Here is a 22,131-nt window from a genome sequence, read left to right as displayed (position 1 = left end):
TTGTGGCACAACTTGACTAGAAGAAGGGATCGGTTGGTAGGACATGTTCTGAGGCATCGAGGGATCACCAATTTAGTACTGGAGGGCAGCGTGGAGGGTAAAAATTGTAGAGGGAGACCAAGAGATGAATACACTAAACAGATTCAGAAGGATGTAGGCTGCAGTAGGTACTGGGAGATGAAGAAGCTTGCACAGGATAGAGTAGCATGGAGAGCTGCATCAAACCAGTCTCAGGACTGAAGACCACAACAACAACAACAACGTTCATATAATTTTTTATATTAAGCTGACGCTTGTTTTATCATTAGCATTTTACAATTATGATTTTTTTAACTATCTGTATCTCATTTTTATAATGGTTCTTATGTTAAAAACCACAACACAACAGCATATAAACTGTCACTTAACACTTTTCTTATTTTTTATTTTGTTATCCATATTTTTCCATCAAAGGATGCTAGTCGTTGCTTATTTTTGATGTCCGCTTTATACTTTGCCATAGCGGTATCAGGCACCTGGTTCCCGTCAATCATCATATACTTCCATTAGCATCCTGTTGCCAATATTATAACCTGTAATATGTTCAACCTGACAAAGACAATTTCTTGTGAACAGATTTTAGAAAAAAACGTAATTTTAAGCTGATTATAAACCTAAAATTTTATCCTTTTATGACGTATAATTTTGTCATAATACAATGCTATATTGACAAAGGCGTCAAATTCCGCCAATTATAACCTTGTTACAGCACCATAGATTATCGCAGTGAGAATAAGACGCTATTTTCATAGCAACCGCCGACATATCTATGCAAACACTGTTTTCGTGGTCGAAATGTCGACCCTTGAGATATCTTTCGCAGTACACAATAATCTGTGATCATCTGATGCCTGCCTCACCGGGCTAGGACGCCTTTTCCATGGCAACTATCGATGCACTTTAGTAACATCGTTCGGCTGTTATTACAGAAATGTTGATGTGGTTCCGCCATAGTTCAGTTATTTTCTATGGCGCTGACATCGGAAGAGAACAAAATTAACCGTATTTCTATGGCATCAGATAATCGTAACATACGACGTATCTCCCCCTAGTACAATCTTTGACAGCACCACTATCGTCCACAGCGGAACAGGACACCGTTTCCATGGTAACCCTCGATTATCCACGTAAACACTGGGGCAACGACAATCTTTGGTGCAGATTTGTAGTTCTGAGTATAGAAGGCAGCATACTCTAAGGCTTCTTTCATATGAACCATTTTAATAGTATAATTTATATTCATTGACGAATAACGATCAATAATTGACATTACGATGTATTCCAACTCTAACTGTTCCTTCGTAGTTATGTAATAAGTAATCTAATCATGAAAGCGTTTTCTGATAGGCTACTTATGATGTCCTACTCAGAACGGTGGGTGTGACCAGCCATATTAATACCTGGTCCCTCTATGCACGCCAGCCGGTGTGTCCGAGCAGTTCTAGGCGCTTCAGTCTGGAACCGCGCGACCGCTACGGTCGCAGGTTCGAATCCTGCCACGGGCATGGATGTTTGTGATGTACTTAGGTTCGTTAGGTTTAAGTAGTTCTAAGTCCTAGGGGACTGATGACCTCCGATGTTAAGTCCCATAGTGCTCAGAGCCATTCGAACCATTTTGAGCCCTCTATGCAGTATGCAGTTACACGAGCGTGGAGGGTCAATGGAACTCATCTAGTAGTGTCCATCCACCGCTCTGGGTATAATTTATTACTATTTATGTTATTTTATATATATATTTTATATGCTTATTATAACGTCTATACTACTCTGGCAATATATCTTTACAGTCTGAAGATGACTCTTTCATAGAGTCGAAACCGGTCACTCACTCCAATAAAAAAAAATATTTTAACAAGATTGCGATCAAGACTGTTTTAAATTTTAATTTTAACTTCCCACCTAAGTTGCAATTTCAAAATGACTGGGAGTAAGGTCACACTATCGCCCTTTCTCCTTCATTTTTTTTTTCATCCGAAAAATACCCAAGTGGGCATTCTGCTTTACTGCATAGTGCATTAATGTCGCGTTAGAAAGAACTAAATCGACTGACAAAAGCAGTTTTAATAATCAAAAATTAAACAGAGAGGGAAAAAACTTGTTTACAGAACAAATTACAGGTATTGGGTAAAAAAATAATTACATAAGTAATTATCATTTTAAAAATCATTATTATTGCCCACGAAATGTGATGTGTCGGCAGCTGGGCCAACACCTTGTAGATCGAGATGGCTGAAAATGCACGCTAGACTAACGCAGACGGGCGTGAAGTACTGGAACAGGCTACGTAATTAATGCTATGAAGAAAAGTACGTAGCTGGATTAATACTTATCTTTAATCAATCATTGTGGTACATCGCTCTTGACTATACACAGGAGACTTTAATTACAATCACTGTAAGGCTAATGGCGCCTTGCTAGTTCGTAGCCATTAACTTAGCTGAAGGCTATTCTGTCTCTCGGCTAATGAGAGAGAAAGGCTTCGTACATCTAGTCGCTAGCTAGGTCGTCCGTACAACTGGGGCGAGTGCTTGTTCGTATCACGAGACCTGCCTTGTGGTGGCGCTAGGTCTGCGATCACACAGTGGCGACACGCGGGTCCGACATGTACTAAATGGACCGCGGCCGATTTAATCTACCACCTAGCAAGTGTGGTGTCTGGTGGTGACACCACATTCCTCCCCCGCAAATCGGCGAACGGTCGTGAGATAAGGCTTCCGCCCGCCGTGTGGAGGACGCCATGTTGACGTATGCGAGGAGGTGGGGAGCCTAACAACAGGCGAGGCTGTGCCACCCGCACCCGGCCATTCGGTCTGAGGGGAGCTAGGAAACGCCTGAAAACCTTGCCCAGGGTGCACGTCAACATGCGGTGTATGCGCCCGTAAAGAAACAGGAGGGGCCGAAGGGTCGACCTCCATTGCGTCGGGGTAGCCGACGCGCGATGACGTTATGTGGTCCGGAGCGGGCGGGAGTTCCATGTCGGAGGACAGCTGGTCACGGGAAGCGATCGGCGGCGCGTGACCCTGGGAGGCGCCTGGCGGCTGCAGCGAAGCGTCGAATGCGGGCGGCGCCGGCCGGAGTTCCGGCGGCTGCGGCGGCGGCGGCGGCGGCTGCTGCGGCGGCGCGTCGCCATGGGGCAAAATGGAAGGCATCGTCGGGAACACCTGGGGATGAGGCGAGCCAGTAGATGGGTCCCCAGCGCGCTGACCGGACGGCACCATCGCTGAAAGCAGACGGGGAGCGGCAGAACCCGTGCGACGACAGAGGCACAGCTGATTGAGATGCCGACGCACCTTACCAGAGGCCCCCAAAACCAAATACATCGCGCGGCCGAGGCAGCGAAGAATGCGCCCTGCGAGCCAACGCCGTGAACCTCGATAGGTGCGATAAAATACAACGTCGCCTGGAGCAAAAGCAGGAGTCTGCCGCTGCACAGGAACCTGATGCGGCGGATGCAGCAAAGACATCAAGGTGCAATGAGGACGACCATGGAGCAACTCAGCCGGCGAGCGACCATCTCGGGGCTGAGACCGATACGAGGACAAAAAGAGCAACAACGCGTCCTCCCGAGAATGCGACTCTTTCAATTTCAACATCTGTGACTTGAAAGTCCGGACGAATCGTTCAGCGGCACCGTTTGACTGAGGCGAAAACGGCGCGGATGTCAGATGTTGAATACCATTGGCCTGGCAGAATGACTGAAATTCTGCGGACATGAATTGTGGGCCATTGTCTGAAACAATAGTCTGCGGAAGACCTTCAATGCAAAAGATAGCAGACAACGCTTGGATGGTGGCGGAGGACGTCGTGGAAGACATCCGGACAACAAAAGGAAAATTACTGAAGGCGTCGACCAGAACCAACCATCGAGCATTCCAGAATGGACCAGCAAAATCAATGTGCAAGCGTTGCCAAGGGGAAGTGGCTTTTGGCCATGCAAAGACTTTCCGCGGCGGTGCGGATTGTTGTTCGGCACACGCCATGCAAGAAGAACACATATTCGTAATCGCAGCATCGATTCCGAACCAACTACAGTGCTGACGAGCTAGTTGTTTCGTTCGCACTATACCCCAATGTCCTTGGTGAAGAAGCCGTAAAACAGAGGACTGCAACGAACGTGGGACCACGACTCTGGACTGATCATTATCAGAACGCAACAACAAAACACCACGTCGAACAAAAAGTCTCTCCTTGTGAGCAAAAAATCTGCGAAGCAACGGATCCTCGATCCGAGACTTTGACAAAGGCCATTGCGTAGCAACAAAACGCAAAGCAGTAGCAAGGACAGGGTCAGCAGCTGTGGCTGTAGCTACACGACGAAAATCAATCGGAAACGATTCGACCACTTCATCGGTTTCCGCATCAATGAACATGCAAGCAAGTTCAGAAGAATCGAATGCTTTATCCTCAGCAACCGGCAAACGGGACAACGCATCGGCGTTTCCGTGCTTAGCAGTGGACCGATACAAGATATCGTAGCGGTACTGCGAGAGGAAAATAGACCAGCGAATGAATTTCTGCGCTGTACGTGGAGGTACAGGCTTGTTCGGATGAAAAAGCGATGTCAAAGGTTTGTGGTCTGTGATGATGGTAAAGTGACGACCATACAAGAAATCATGGAACTTAGTAACACCAAACACGAGAGCCAAAGCTTCTTTCTCTATCTGGGAATAATTTCTTTGCGCAGACGAGAGCAATTTCGACGCAAAGGCAATAGGGCGATCATGCGAGCCAACTGTGTGCGCAAGCACAGCACCGATCCCGAAATCCGATGCATCTACCATCAACAAAAGGGGTTTCTGGGGATCGAAAGGCGTGAGGCAAGTATTAGAAAGCAACGCCGATTTCAACTGGCGAAAGGCGCGTTCGCATTCCGTCGTCCAGACGAACGGAACACCTGCACGGCGTACGCGATGAAGCGGAGCTGAAAGAGAAGAGGCATTGCGCACATTCACTCACACCTTGTGATTCTACATTGTTCAATGTTCTTGCGACCTCATGACGCAATGCGTGAGGAACCTTGCGCGCTCTGAAAAATTGCTGTTGCGCGTTTACTTTCAGTTCTAATGGTGCTTCATAGTTTTTAGCGCAACCTAAGCCCGGTGCAAAAATGTCTGCATATTCGTCACACAGACGAGAAACACTGTCTGAAGGCACAGTTTGATTCACTGATAGCACCTGATTTACAATAGACATGTGAAACAACTGAAATAAATCTAAACCAAACAAGTTCACTGCAGTAGAAGAACGAAGAACGTAAAATGACACAAGTTTTGATTGTCCCTTATATGTTGCAAGAAGAGTGCACTGTCCTAACACAGGAATTGTCTGTCCGGAATAACTTTTTAACTGAACATTTGCGGCACGCAACGGAGGTGCGCCCAGTTGTTTGTACGTGTTGTGATTGAGCAATGAAACTGCAGCTCCGGTATCGAGCTGGAATGGTATCACTTTGCCTTCAAAGCCTAAGTCCACAAAAAGTTTATTGTCCTGCTGACGACAAGAGCAACTGCTTTGTGCAATTGGAACAGACACTTGTACTGAATCACTTGCTAATTGACGTGATTTTCGGCGACGTCGACGCACAGTTTTTGAGGGACGAACATAGTCACTGTTAGAGAAAGTGTCACTGGACGAAGTGGAATTAACGACATGAATGTCCACGGGCGAAGGTCCACGATCCTGTGTGTCCTTGGTTCGATTCCGGCGCGAAGCAAGGGGCCGGGAATGATTGTGATTGTCTGATCGGAGCTTTTTCTGGCAAACACTTTGAACATGTCCTTTCCTATTACAGAAAAAGCAAATAGCTTGGCGTGACGGGCAATGTTCACGCGAATGTCTAGTAGCACACCGCGGGCATGATTTCACTGCATTTGTGGGCTGGCGCGGCACACGTGGCTTATAGCGCGGCGGCAGCTGCGTTTGTTTGCGCGATGGCAGTTGACCGGGCCGCGCAGCTCGCCCGGCGGGCCAGTTAATGTTACACACTGCTGGCGAAGTTTCAAAAGATTCCTGAGCACAGTCAAGTGTGTCTTGTCTATCCAATCACCTGTTGAAGGGAGGGATTAACTAGTTTCAAAATTTGCTCCCGTATGTGAACATCAGAAACGTTCTGTGCAATTGCATCACGCACCATTGTATCTGAATAAGAAAGACCACAGTCACAGTCAAAGGCACAGTCCCTAGTAAGTCCTTGCAACGTTGCTACCCACTCCCTATTAGTTTGACCGGCCGTACGTTTTGTACGAAAAAACGTATACCGTTTTGCAACCACATTAACTGTTTCTTCGAAATAGGCATCTAAAGCAGACAAAATTTCCTCGTAGGACAGAGTTGCTACGTCGCGTCGGGGAAACAATTTCACTATCACACGGTAGGTGGACACACCGACACAAGAAAGAAAAAACGGCTGCCGCTCATTACCTTGAATTCTGTAGGCGGCGAGGTGGAAGGCAAACTGGCGGGACCATTCCCGCCAAGTCTCGTGGGTTTCATCAAAACTTCGAAATGGTGGTGCAACGGCAGGTTGTGGCTGCGGTACCGGTGAAGCGGCGGCGGCCGCATCGGTTTGAATGGCACGTTAACCCTGGACGAGCTGTCCAAGGGCATCCAATAACGCCTGCGTCTGCTGATTCTGCAAGTGATAAAATTCGGACAGTACATCTGGAGATTGTGGCGAAGCCATGACACAAATAAATTAGGGCAAAGTAAAACACAAGATCCTTTGTAGACTCGTCGCCATGTGATGTGTCGGCAGCTGGGCCAACACCTTGTAGATCGAGATGGCTGAAAATGCACGCTAGACTAACGCAGACGGGCGTGAAGTACTGGAACAGGCTACGTAATTAATGCTATGAAGAAAAGTACGTAGCTGGATTAATACTTATCTTTAATCAATCATTGTGGTACATCGCTCTTGACTATACACAGGAGACTTTAATTACAATCACTGTAAGGCTAATGGCGCCTTGCTAGTTCGTAGCCATTAACTTAGCTGAAGGCTATTCTGTCTCTCGGCTAATGAGAGAGAAAGGCTTCGTACATCTAGTCGCTAGCTAGGTCGTCCGTACAACTGGGGCGAGTGCTTGTTCGTATCACGAGACCTGCCTTGTGGTGGCGCTAGGTCTGCGATCACACAGTGGCGACACGCGGGTCCGACATGTACTAAATGGACCGCGGCCGATTTAATCTACCACCTAGCAAGTGTGGTGTCTTGCAGTGACACCACAAAATGTAAACAGATTAAAAATATTTTAGGCAGCGTTTTGGCACGAATAGCGACTTTCATTCCTACCAATAGCCACACACTAATCGTGGGCCCACACTGTAAATGCCTGGACCTGACCCCATTCTCAGTGTAGAAATCCTTTTCAGAAACCAGCAATCCACCCCTTTCCAGCCCTTCTCGTCTGCTTATTAAAAATGTGAGAAAGCTTTTCCCCTTCGAGCATTTCATATGCCGTCATGCCGCAAAATCTTCTCTTGCAAAACGCGAGATGATCATAGATTTCCTTTTCTTGTTTTGACGTATAAACGCACTGAAACCCTATAGATACTTTCTCGATGTCAAACTCATTTAAATTTTCCTCAAAATCGTCGTATATAACGTGTCGTTCCGAACTCGGCAGGCGATGGAGCGGATTTCAAAACCCTGCAATACTTTACAGCCTGTACCGGTCTCCCAATGTCACATGGATCCGAGGGTTTACCGGTTCCGTTGTCCTTACATGTGTACGCCATCGCTGCACGGAAAAAAATATTTCTATTATTTAATAATAATGCTTATTAATATTGTTGGGTAGTTATATTTATTATGAATTAGCTGAGTAGTGAGCATTGCCCAGGTGTATATTTACTCCAGTTTACTATTAATCCACCTCCTCCACCCCCTCCCCCTCTGTCCACTCCCTCACCCCCCCCCACTCCCAGTTCATCTGCTCCTGGCTGTCTCTGTCCTTCACCCCATTTCTTTGTCCAGTCTGTCAACCCCATACGTCCATCTGCTCCTTTCCCCTCTGTCCCTCTCCTCATCCTCCTCATCTAAGTTCAACTCACCCATCCCACTCTCTCTCTTTGTCTCCCCCTCCACCTTCTCTTTCTCCATCTCCTCCTCCCACACTCTGTCCATCTCCTTCTCCCACCTCTCTCTGCCCATCGCCACACCACTACATCAATCTCCTTCACCCCTTCCTTCTACCAACCTCCTCCACCTCCCTCTGTTTCTTCCCCTCTCTCTGTCCATCTACTCCAGCCACATCTGTCAATCTGCTCCTTCCCCTCTGTCTGTCTCCACTCAGCCTCTAGTCCATCCCCTCATGTATTCTCTCTTTGTCCATCTCCTTCCCCCAAGTTGTGACCATTCTTCCCCCTCGCTGTCTGTCCATATCGTCATCTTCCCTTCTCCCTCCATGTTATCACACTGTTAAGGGGCTGGTGGTTCTTAATCCAACAGTATTTATTTTCAGATTGTGACTAATATATGTACCAAGTGTAGCTGAAATCGGTCCAGTGGTTTTGGAGGAGGTGTGGAACATACATACATACATATATACAATGAAAGTTATTTGCTCTGACTCTATCGTTCGTTCGTTCATGAGCATTAAAATGTTCCCTGCTTTTTATTGTCCTCTGTTATAAACAGTTTGAACTGAAATTACTATTGCAGACAGCGTATCTCAGTGCACATATTAACATGAAGATAAAACTATTTGGCGTTCATGATTCAGGAAGTTAAATCAAATCTGTTACTCAAAAACTACTATCAAAATCAAACTGTGCACAGCCCAAAAGAACTCAAACACTGAAATTACGTAGCAACACTATAAAACATACACTGTTTACTAGCCCATTAAAAATCTGAATTGCAAAGGAAACGCTTAGAATTTTTGCTATGGAGACGTGAGGTAAGAAACGAAAGGATCAACAAAATATGAAAAGAATTTCACCTGAAAAATTACAGCATAATCAGCGGCAATAGTACAGCATGAAGATACCGCAGCAGCTAAACTATACTACAGTAAAACTGAAGCATTGGAAGAAAGATTGGAATGATTTTCTCAATTTAAAACGAAAAACTTCATACTTGAAATGAAAATACTAATCCGTTCATTATAATAAACCTCACAGAAAAAAACAGAAACTTCACTGTCTTTACAGAGGTCTTACAAGGCAATGCTTTTACGATTATGTAAATGGAAAAGAATTAAACTGAAATGACCTCAGCCGAGGTGGGGTGGTGAAATGTTCTGATGCAAGTATCGCTAACATTACTAGTAGGTATCAGCAAAAACCATTACTTAAAAACGTACCCATGATGCAAATCCATTCTTTCTGTTCCATAAACGCTACGTCTGTAAGTCCTTCCATCAGATTAATGATTCCTAATAACTTTCTTCATCAAAATCTTCTTCCAGTATGCACTATGCTGAAAGTTCAGCTAACTTCCTCCGTGTCCAAAACTCGACTACACTCCGCTCTACAACTAATCCAAAGATACACAGTTTCAGAGATACTACTGTCACTGCCGTAAGTCGACTATTCCACAGATGTCACACGCGACTGCTTCGCTCTCGTAACATGAAATTTCCACTCATTCTGACACTATCTGTAAATAAATGTCCAATCCACCTATATCTGTCCACCTTTCTTAATCCCCACCCCATTTGATAAAATTTTCGTACGTTTTTAAGTTGACTTACAATGTGAAAACTATGAAAATTTCACAAGATACATAAATATACGAAGCTATAGGTACTATTATTCCAAGAATATGTCTCAACAGAAAACAGAGCTCCTAACCAATCCCTTTACCTCAAATATCGGTGAAATATATCCTCATACTACTCATCATAAACTTCATCACACATCATCAAAATATAGCAACAATGGCTTCAACGCACAAATAACCTCATATCTCATAAAACTTATCAATTTCCCAATACAACGCTTATTCTCTGCTTAGTCTGCAAAAATTGGCAGATACGAAAAACTACATCGTTAGCTGCTTACTAAGAAAATCACTTATAGTACTACTTCCATTCTTCACTCAGAATCAATAAACTTGAGCAATTTTACCACTGTTTACTTACATACTTCATGAAATTGTATACAAACTTTCTCTATAGTTGTTTATCATGTACCAACTTAGTGGAAAAAAATTGATTGTATCCCTAATGAGCTACATAACATTCCACACATCTGCCAACATAGTATTTACTCAACAAATCGATTTATGTGTGGTATGCGGTGCATTTCTGTGTACATAGTGACTCAAATTCGTTTGCACACTCGTGCGCTGTTCCTTTAATTCTGTAGGGTCCGATGTAGAGACAGAAGAATTTCTAACTAAGAGACTTACCTTTACTTGATACTGGTTGAGATTTGACTCAAACTTTTTGTCCTACGTGGAATTTCGAGTCTTGCGCCTCTAACATCATCTATATTTCAGCATTCACCTTTTGAACCAGTATTACAGAAGGTCTCACACAGAATTTGTCATGCTCACTAACCTGAAACTGGTGTTGAAATCCCTTAGGTGATCGGTCTATGTGTAAACAATATCCCATGTTCTTGTAAAATTATGCTAAAGTCTTTCCTATCATGTTTATCACAGTTCTCTGGTTCATCTTTTGATGAATTAGTGTACTTAAATAATTACCTGATCTTAACTGTCGATTTATGTATAATGATAAGCTGTTTGCTGTCAACAGAATCGGGTGAGTATATCATTATACAGGAAACATACGCGGCTGATCTCTTCTCCCTGTGAACGTAACTAATCTTCAAATTTTATAACAACATGTTGATCCAAAATTGTTAGATTAATTTCTGCATCATTGTTGTTCACTACTTCTTTGTACTGATTAAAGAAATTGACACCTAAAATTATTTGAGTAGAGAGCAACGGCACAATGAGAAAGTTCATAGCAAAACTACGTCCCTGACAAGTAAATTATAGAAAGGTCTCATGTTTAACTACAACAGTTGATGCAGTGATGGCACCTTGTATTTCAATTTTCGTAAGAGGCAACTCCGGACAAAGTATAGTTTTTGTGCATTATTATATGCCGACTTGCTGATAACTGATATTGCGCTACCTGAGTCCTAAAGTGCGGTAAAACTATTGTTAGCAACGCAAATGTTGATTACAGGTTGTACAATTCGTTTTAGTCCTTGTGCGGCTTCACTGAGTGTGGCTTCAGCTGCCAGACAGTGCAGCCATGTATGTGTGAGTTGCGTTTGCGAGTGTGTGGGTGTGTTTGTCGTTTGTTTCTGACAAAGGTTTTGTTGGCCGAAAGCTTATTGTCTGACAGTCTTTTTGTTGTGCCTGTCTGCGACTCAGCATCTCTGCTGTATGATGAGTAGCAACTTTCCTTTCCATAATATTGTTTACAAATACGTTATAGTTGTCACGGTTGAACTCACTGTTTCAAGGATATTACGAATAAGACGTTTTGCAATAGAGCATCGCTCTTGTAGTAAAACTTGAAGACGTGATGTTTCCCACAACTGAGCCATCTTAATGCACTGGTACACTGTACGAAATAACGGTTGCCAGCCGCCTTCCAATGTAAACATTCCTGAACTACACATATTGTGGAAATCCGACTCAAACCAACATTAAAATTAAACACAGTCTGCCTGAAAAAAACTACTATTCAATAAATCAAATTAAAAACTGTTACCAAAGTAACGAAAATATGATTTTTATGTCGTTACTACAACTTAAAAACAGTTCAGATTAAAGATAGTCATAGATCGCAACTAGATTTTGGACGATAACGAGGGAGGGGGGAAGGGGGATAAAGGACTTAGTAGGCTCGGATGAATTAAAGCAATCCCCCGAATATATCTTTTAGAAACGAAGGAACTAACCCCTTCTACTCTTCACAAATCGTTACCCATCGTTCCGCATCTGAAATGGTTTTCATAATTGAATGTCGCCTGGGTGACCAAATTGGGCGATATTTTGCTATCTAATGAGACAAATTTGAGCAAACTGTTAATGAAATACAACCATCACCGTTTGAGCTACATTTTTGTTTATCAGCTCGATTTTTGGGCGACACAGGCAAATCCAAGTGTACCGGTAATTTTAAACAGTGATGTTAATTTAATGTCATTTGTTATGGTGTTCATACCTCCGCTGCCTTGTAAAATACTGAAATATTGCAACCCCTAAGTTCTGTCAGTTTCCAAATAACTGCTCTAGATTGGTAATTAGACCGTAAATATTTTTGATTTACCATAACGCTAGTGCACGAGCCCAAATGATTTTCTTCTTCTTTCTTATAACAAACTTATCCATAATTTGAAACTATCACAACAACACCCAGCACGAAAGCAGTAAGGGAGGACTTACATTAAATTCAACTGCAAGTAAGAACTGAACTGATCAGCAAAACAACAACTGAGTTCAAGTAAGGTCAACAATGTTCAGTAGTTGGTCTATGCTTAAATACGGGTGGGTGACAGCCGATAGTGCTAGCGATAGCTTAAATCTAGCAATGGCCTTGTTAACTCGACAGCGCGTATCCCTTTTTCGTCGTATGAAGATGATGGGGGTGTCCAGTCCTTACAAGCCAGCCCTTTGGCTCTGTCCTTGACCCATCTCGCAGATATTATTCTCTTCCTCAAATCATTTGCCAGAATTCGGAGTACTGATGGGGTAATTCCTGTGGCTTCAGAGAGTATCTCACAAGTAGCACTTACATCTTCTGCAAGAGCATGGGCCACAAGTTTCACACTTCGTTCATCTGTTGACGTTTTTGCGACCACCACGAAAACGATTAACCCAACGTGAAATTGTACTACGGTCCACTGTAAACTCACCACGTACTTCACCTAACGCACTGTGAATTTCTTTCGGGTTTACGCCGCGTTAAGTTTCGAGCTTGATGTACAACCTCTGGTCCTCAACAGTCACAGTACCCGAAGCCCATGCAAGGTCCATTTACAACTCTTGTCAATTATACGTCATTGTACACAGCGAGAAAACAGAGACACGTGCTTCTTCCTCAAGCTCCCAACTACATCTAACGTAATTTTCATTGTTGTTGTATCTAACAATCCACAGTAATATCGACCGGAGCATTATTTATCAAATTCCCCTCACAGTTGATGGCGGCCTTCGCTGAAGCACTCCTCAAAATGAAAATTTGTCGCTAAGTAATCGGTCATTCAACACAATTATGGTAGCAGAACCTAACTTCTTTCGTACGTTTGTAATAATTACGTGAAGTGAGAACCTACTTTGATCAGAAGCCCTTCGAAGCGCACTGAACGTGACTGTGAGACGATGTCCTGCCTTCTTGGAGTGACTATGCGTAACTGAGGAGATGTCCAGTGATACCTGTACGCTGCTGCCGTAGGATTGCGGCAATGTACGGACTCACAAACTGAAGTTGCTGGCTTTCCTTGCTTGCCATCATGCTCACCCCTTCCCCTACATATTCCCTTGAGTACTAACAAATATGAACTTTATCTAATGATGTAAGGTAACAATGATAAACGTTGGAGAGGCAACACTTGTCAATTAATATATTATTACTAGAGGAAAAGATACAACATAATTAAAAATATATGTCCGTTTCTATGATGAAGAAGAGTTGGGCGCCTACCACATGCATCCATATCACTAATGTAGACCGAAAATTAATTTCTAAATAAAAGAGAAACTAGTAATAATAAAAATGAGGTCTAGGATTTTGTGGTGCACTAACTCTCACGAATTGCGCAGTCTAAACACAATCTCGTTCCAGGCACTGTTGGGATCACGCTGAACAGTCAGGGCTACGAGGCCGCCACAAACTCTACAGCGGATGAGGAGGCAGTTGAGAGGAGTCTCCAGTTTCAGGTAATTTCCATGAATAAATTGATCAATGCAGGTACAGAGATGTAATTGCAACACATCGTGTTAGCAAGAGTGCAGCTCACGTTAAAAGACGCAAAAATATTCTGTGGATCTGCTGTTGCTCCACCAACGAATTTAATTCAATGAAGCACTGTCCTGGGCTGGATATCATTCAAGGCTCGTAAATAAACGGTGAAAACAGTACGTACAATACTATAACGAATATTATAAGTGGTTAAAAATACACTGAAGAGCCAAAGAAACTGGTACACCTGCCTAATATGGGATAGGGCCCCCGTGAGCAGGCCGAAGTGCCGCAACAAGACGTGACACAGACTCGACTAGTGTCTGAAGCAGTGCTGGAGGGAATTGACACCATGAATCCTGCAGGGTTGTCCATAAATCCGTAAGAGTACGAGGGAGTTGTAATTTCCCCCCTACTTCCTAATTCCAGCTGTTGTCCACAATAAGCAAATTCTTTTATCAAAAATTTGAGAAGAGTGAAGATTACAGCAAACTTCCTAGTTCACTTAGATTTTCGTGTACAGTTGGCTTCAGTTCTTCTTCTCTAGGGGTCTGATTCTTGATCTAAATAAATTTGAAGTTTGTTATTGCTGAATCTTTATGGTCACGATAATTTATTTTGTCGCATTTTAGTATATCATACAGTCCCTTGAATTTTCACATTAACAAACCGAAATTACATTGTTCGTTCGAAATACAAAATTACGTCCAATCACATGAGAGGCATGCTTACTACTTACCTCACTAAGCCGAAATACAATATTCCAAAGGATTTACAAGTTTTCTTGACAAATTAATCTCTATTAGTTTCGATTATCATGCCATAACAGAATCCAGAAACAAGTATAGTAAACAGTACTAGATTGTGAAATTAAAAATAGAAATTCTGAGTGTGCCAAATAATTCGTGATTTCAAATGTTTCTAAAAAAAGATAATTTTAACTATATATTCAAAGCTACTGCTTATCGATTGTAAGATCGAAAATAAAGTAATTCCTTTTCATAAATTTTAGTTTGAAATATAACATATTGTGTATAAAATTGTATGAAAGTTTTTAGAAAAGCAGCTGAGATAATACTGACCTGTCCAAAATACTGGTATCCACAACTACAGTTAAGAAAAAGTAATGCTGGAGGAGGATGTCCCGTTACAGGATGCATATCTCTTCTGAACAGCGCGTTGCAAGGCATCCCAGATATGCTCAATAATATTCATGTGTGGGGAGTTCGGTGTCCAGCGGAAGTGTTTAAACTCGGGAGAGTGTTCCTTGAGCCACTCTGTAGCAATTCTGGACGCGTGGGTCATCAAATTGTTCTGCTGGAATTGCCCACGTCCGTCGGAATGCACAAGAGACATGTATGGAAGCAGGTGATCAGACATGATGCTTACGTACGGGTCACCTGTCAGAGTCGTATCTAGACGTATGAGGGGTGCGATATCGCTCCAACTGCACACGCCCCACACCATTACAGAGCCTCCACCAGCTTCAACAGTCCCTTGCTGACATGCAGGGTCCATGGATTCATGAGATTGTCTCCATGCCCGTACACGTCCATCCGCTCGATACAATTTGAAACGGGATTCGTCCGACCAGGTAATATGTTTCCAGTCATCAACAATCTAATGTCGATCTTAATGGGCTCAGGCGGGGCGTACAGCTTTGTGCCGTGCAGTCATCAAGGATACACGAGTGGGCCTTCGGCTCCGAAAGCCCATATCGATGATGTTTCGTTGAATGGTTCGCACACTGACACTTGCCCGAATGGTTCACACACTAACACTTGCTAAAGGCCCAGCACTGAAATCTGCAGCAATTTGCGGGAAGGTTGCACTTCTGTCACGTTGGACGGTTCCCTTCAGTCATCGTTGGTCCCGTTCTTGCAGGATCTTTTTCCGGCTGCAGCGATGTCGGAGATTTGATCTTTTAACGGATTCCTCATATTCACGGTACTCTCGTGAAATGCTCGTACGGGAAAATCCCCACTTCATCGCTACCTAGGAGATGCTGTATCCCGTCGCTTGTGCGCCGACTATAACACCACGTTCAAACTCACTTATAGCTTGATAACATGTCATTGTAGCAGCAGTAACCGATCTAATGACTGCGCCAGACGCTTATTGCCTGTTTAGATACTCTGTATTTGTATGCGCATGGCTACACCAGTTTCTTTGGAGCTTCAGTGTAGATCAGACATAAGCACATTTCATTTTTTTCATCAATTGCGTGACAGAATTTGCAAGAAGGCTAAGTTATGTTACAGAAAATGAATTACTTCGGTGTTATTACGAATTAATTTTTAATGACATGTATAGAGGACTCAATACAACACATGAGAAAAAAAATATTTCTATCGTGTTCGCCCTTGTATATGCTTTTAAAGGCCTTCAGTAACTAACAGAACATTTGCTTTAATGGTTCTGTAACGCTTATAATATTACCTTCAATTGTAATTCAAATGAGACCAGGTGATTAGATAAATAATTAACTGTTGTTACTTGCTTTACTACTCCTACATCTGAAGGGAGTAATCAACTCGAGTAACTAGTTATGAAGGTAACTAATGTTCAGGTTCTGCAAAATTAAATTATTTCGTGACAGGAAAGATTCTTATTAGTTAAACTGAGTTAAAATTGAAAATACAGATTCCCTTCAGTGTCTGCTCTGGATTAGACTCTTTCCAGTATTTCGTTGAAAATTCAATAGTCCGTGCCGAGAATTAGCGATCTCGTTGTGTAAAAGCAGCTGAAGATCTACGCCGGTCTTCTGTAAATTGCTAGCAATGTTTATGGCATTGTGTAGAAGTTTCGAAAACTGATCCAGTTATCATTTGTTTCGACGATGCGTAGTAGTACAGCAGATTACTTCAAGACCGTAATGCAGACTCGTCAGCAAAAATCACGAACAAAATGTCCGACGGTCCTACAGAAGCCTTTCACAGAAGTTCACTCTTGGAAATGCACCGTTTATGAAATGAAACTTATTTAAATTCCTTTTCAACACTGTATTATATCGTTGAGGAAAATTAGAGTCTCTTCTCTTCAGTACCTTTAACATGTTCATCGAAATAGCAAAGTAAAATAAAAATGCCTTTAATGGCGGACAACAATGAGTTGCAATTCTGTTCAAGATTTGTACAAATCTGTTCTCGATCGCATATTGTAACACAGTGTATCATCTATTTCTGTTTTTTGCTTTAGATTTAGCTCTGACTTAGAACACGACAAGTAGTGCCTTCACGGCTGAGATACGTACTGATATTGTCTTAGTGATATTTTTGTGGAAAAATACAAATATCTGGTTCAATAACGTATCTGTGTCTTCACTCAAGGAAGTTTTGGCCAAATGGAGATCTCGGCTTCCTGTTACTTGATTTCACTGCTTCTCGCCGGCAAGGAATGTCTTGGCTCACTGAGAAGAATCTCAAGAGGCGGTAGCTACTCGTAGTCTAGCCTAGGGGAATTTGTTTTTTTTAAAGACACCACATGAGCAGTACAACTTGCACAGGCTGTCCAGACATGATAGCCTCTCTAGCGTACCAGTAAAAACAGAAAATAGTCATGCCGGCTACCGGATCGTGGCTATTGTGGACGACTCTTACTAGGAAGGAAGGCACGGAGCCTGTAGATGCAGCTAGCGCCTTATGGAGACATGGGTTGACACAAAGGAGGTCCCAGTGGCTGTCCTATCAATTAGGTCTGTACTCAGCTCAATGTCCCTCCGGAAAATCTTTAAAATGATTTTAAACTATTTCAGAACTATAGAACTGATGAAATAACATTTTCCCAGATACACGTGAGTCTCAACTTTATCTTTGATAAGGACAGAAGTTGAAGTAATGAATTGAAACCTGTGCCTTAGCCTGGACTTGAACCCAGGCCTCCTGCTTACTAGGCAAATGTGCTAATCACTGCTTCACTGCAGCACTGTGGCTGCCCCATCTGCACACAGCACTCTAGTCCATTGTCTTCCCTAACAGAAACTTCAGTTCACACTTTCAGCTCACTTTCCCCTTCTCAGATTGTCATTATTGCCAAGGCTCTACGAAATTGGGACTGTGTTAGGGTGAGCACTGAACTTAGGTAGTCCACGCAGCTGTAACAGCCACAGTACCATGGTGCTGTAATTGTTAGCACATGTGTCTAGGAAGATGGCGACCTGGGTTCAAGTCAAGTCCAGGCCATGGCACAAATTTTAATTCGTTGCTGCAGCTTCTATCCTTACTTCAAAACTATTTCTTAGTAATGAAATCTAGGAAGTACTTCGTTTCCCTTGGAGCAAAAAAAGCATGTTACACAGTCGTAGCGGAAATGATGGTAATTGCGTACATCATTCTGTTTCGAACTCGATTGGATCTACGGGATTAAAAAGAATGGGAAGTGGAGACTAACATCATGTCAAAGTAAACTTTAGCTCGATTTATTGAGATGTACCTATTCAATGAGGTGTCAAAGAGTTTCACGCGTTCGTCTCAATAATACCGAAAACGTGCCTTTAACAAAGGCACACATACTACTTCCCCTCATTCGTAGGGCCTGCACCGTTGAGCTGCTGCCCATTATCCAAGGGATGCAACTGTAGGCAAAAGTTGGAGAATAACCTCTGATTTTATGCACTAAAGAAACGCCTAAACACTGTATGTGTCTTAGTTACGTACTTCAAACTGTACTCCAACACATCGTCGGAAATTGTCTGTGTTGTAAGAAAGACGGCTTGGAAGAAGTTACTTGGGTTTGTTAATAAGGGGTTGGACCCCCATTTTTCCCTAATACAGTTGCGATTCTTCTTGGGATACAGGCATATAATGACTGTGTAATCTTCAGCGGAATGTTATGCTACTCTTCGATCAGGATCTCTTCTAACTCCTGTAGTGAAGAGGGAGGTGGAAATCTGCTTCGGAGTCTGCGCTCCAATACCGCCCACAAGGGTTCGATAATATTGAAATCCGGGGACTGTGCTGGCCAGGGAAGACACTGCAGTTCAGTTGCATGCTCTTCATACCACAGTTGTACTGTCCTGGGTGTGTGAATGGGTGCATTATCGTCCTGAAATATGGCATCATTGTTTGGGAACAACACTTGAATCATGGGGTGCACCAGGTCATCAAAAATGTTCACATAAACGTTGGCCGTAAAACGGCCTTTGAGAGTAATGATGGGACCAGCAGAATACCATGATATGGCTGCCCGCACCATCTCACTTCCCCCTCCATGCTTATCCGTTGGAATCAAGCAATCTGGACTGTAGGCATCTTTTGGCGTTCTCCAGACGTAAACCCGGCCCGATGCTGGAAATAACGAAAACGTTGACTCGTCGCACCACATAACGTGCATCCACTGATCAGCAGTTCAGGATTTATGCTCCTGACACCATGTTTTACGCTTCTTTGCGTTGGTTGTCGCCATTAATGGTTTCCGTATAACGTCCACGAATATTCGATTTATGAAGTTCTCGGCGTACAGTGTCGGTAGATACGGGGTCTCGAAGATGACTATTGAGCTCTGCAGTCACTGTTGTCGCCGTAGTTTTGTGTTGTTTTGACACAAGTCATGTTAGCGTATGATGCGATCTCTGTCATTTAGTTTTGATTTGCGCCCACTATTACGTTTACACGATGATGTCTTTCCATGTTCTGTGTAGGCTGTCATGGGTGTTGAAACGGTTGCTCTTGACACATTCAATAAATTGGCTGTTACTGACGCTCCAGCTAATCGGGATCCCACAGTGTGCCCTCTCTGAAACTCTGTTCGGCCTTTCATTGCACGCCGACCTCGGCCTGTGAATGCAAGTATGAAGTATGCGATACTCGTCCATCGCAACACGTGCCTTACCTGCGTTGTTGACCGTCAAACACAGTCATCCCATTACTACTACTGTTCACATTATTTTGCCTATCGCATGTGAGTGCATTATGGATATCATACTTAAATGCTCGAATAATGCCTTGGAAAAGTCAAATAAACTGTATCGTTCGAAGAAGTTTACTTCTTCCTCAAAACGTGGCATAGTTTAAGAGTTGTAAAGGGCTCTTAACTATTTCGCACCTCAAGCCCATATCTAATCAGGGAAATGAGCTAATACGGACAAAAATATTGATACTTTGTAAGAACGTGGCTTATAGTTATTACTGCCATTTGCTGACATAAATCTGGTTACATTAAGTACTAACTGTATTGGAAACTCGTTTCCTCAGATCACAAAAGTTTTAGTCGTCGTTACCTTATACACAAGAATGCATAGCGCCGACTATGATATGTGAGGGAATAACTCTTCCGATACGAGGTTTCGGTATCAGCACTGACGCTACGATGAAACATAAATTATCGTAATACATCTGTGAAAGACAGTCCAGCACTGTGCAGTGTGTGTCTCGTTCCTGTATCTGCTATGTGATTCACGATTCAGTGTGCTGGGTGTGTTTCAGAATGTATCTTCTGGCGCTATGTTCGGAGATTAGACATTCCGGGTCAGGATGTTTGAGTCACTTTGTGAGAATTAGTTCCGAAGACCACACCTCACCTAAAGATGTTTGTTTATAACTTACTCTGTTGTGACCTAGAAGTCAGATGTTTAGGTTGTTTGTTAACGTTTAGAATATTCAGCTTTGGAGGCAGAAAATGGTCAAGAATGTTTCTAAAATTTATAGACACCGCTCAAAAGAAAAATGGTTCCAAATGTGACACTAGTATTGCTACGTCGTTATCAGTTTCTTGTCAAGTACCCAATGAGCACTAACAGAGTCCTCTCCCGCCAACGGCAGCTCGGCCTGTACGCGCACCCCATCTTCAGCCCGGACGGCGACTACCCGGCTGTGGTGCGCCAGCGGGTGGACGCCAACAGCCGAGCCGAGGGGAGGCCCCACTCACGGCTGCCAACGTTCACACAGGACCAAGTCGACTACATTAAAGGTAAGAGATTTCTTAGCTGTATCTTTTGAGATTATGACCTGTTACAGGACTGAAGTGTGCTACGTCCAATAGATACTTCATCATTCAAAGATTTTTAAAAACGCTCACAAATATTCTATCTCAAGTATCCTTCCTTTACACATGAAACGAGCCATCACTACACCGATTATTAACACATTTGGACGTTCCCTGAACCTGGACTGGTTTTTAGAAACACACGTGAACGTGTTCAGAACGTGTTCAGAAGCTTTTTAGGTGAATCTGTGTTACTATATTTGCATCTGTTAGACCACCACAAATCAAAATCAGTCTTGACAAAGAGCTTTAACCAAATGCTCACTGTCTCTTAACAGTTTTGCCCTAAATCATACATACTGAATTAATTCTCCGAGTCGATTTCGTGAAAAATGCTTGTGTGAAAGAGTTATGTAGGTTGCCCAAAAACATTTTACAGGTTTCACCCTTTCATATTTACTTGCATCCTGTGACGTGAAAACGCTACAGAAAACACCAGTTTCTATGAAGGCAACGATCTGCCGAGAGTGTGAAGATCAAACTCGTAGCCAACTCGGTGGGCGGAAATACAGTTGATGGCGAAATTATGGCTGTAAGTAAACAGCTTAAATCAATATCGAGAAAAATAGAAGCAACAATGTACAAATCGGTAGATAAATCAACAATTCTAGCTAATGCGAATTCGTTTTCTTATTCCATTACTAAAGTGTCCTCGCAGATACGCATGGTTGAAAACCTTACCAACCGGAACAGAGGCTACCAATTATCACAGATGGAATCGCACCTTTTCTATCATTTGCGTTTAGCAAAGATGACAGAGTACGCAGAGGATTACGTTGAGCAATAGCCCGTATGAAAACTGAGATTAGAATTTCAACCATCGAGGGCGCCGTCAGCTAACCGTGTGTAGACCATCTACACCATTTCATAAGAAATATCTGGACGCCGATTAGTCGACATTCATGTTGGGTGTGTTCACCCTCGGCTTTTATTGGGGCTGGATTTCTGCTGCGGATATTTTCAGTGAGGTGTGTGATTGGTAGTGAATGTTGTGGTAATGATATTGGACGCTGGAATATGGAAAGAGGTCGATGTTATGACTTAAGTCACAGGTGTTCCACTGAGATCATATTGGGACTTCGGGCAGTCCATTCCATTTCAGGAATGTAACTGTCACCAAACCATTGCCTCTCACATGCTACTTTACGACACGGTGCACTGCCAGTTGATGCAGTCATCCTCTCCAAACTGTTCCTCTACTGCATGTAGTACACAGAGCTGTAAAACGTGCATTTAA

At 43.1% G+C, this 22,131-nt stretch overlaps 1 protein-coding gene across 1 annotated transcript in view; it reads left to right on the top strand.

Moving 5' to 3' along the window:
* The window catches only part of LOC124805395 (myrosinase 1-like), a 149,023-nt gene that overhangs the window by 62,721 nt on the left and 64,171 nt on the right, over positions 1 to 22,131 (top strand). The window contains exons 6-7 of the mRNA XM_047265957.1: positions 13,797 to 13,891; positions 20,672 to 20,819. Coding sequence (XP_047121913.1) covers positions 13,797 to 13,891; positions 20,672 to 20,819 — 243 coding nt within the window. The remainder of the gene's footprint in view (positions 1 to 13,796; positions 13,892 to 20,671; positions 20,820 to 22,131) is intronic.

The sequence above is a fragment of the Schistocerca piceifrons genome, chromosome 7 (assembly GCF_021461385.2).
Source record: "Schistocerca piceifrons isolate TAMUIC-IGC-003096 chromosome 7, iqSchPice1.1, whole genome shotgun sequence".
Classification (NCBI taxonomy): Eukaryota; Metazoa; Arthropoda; class Insecta; order Orthoptera; family Acrididae; genus Schistocerca; species Schistocerca piceifrons.
Note: the sequence above shows the minus strand (reverse complement) of the source record. Positions and strands in the feature narration are given on the sequence as shown.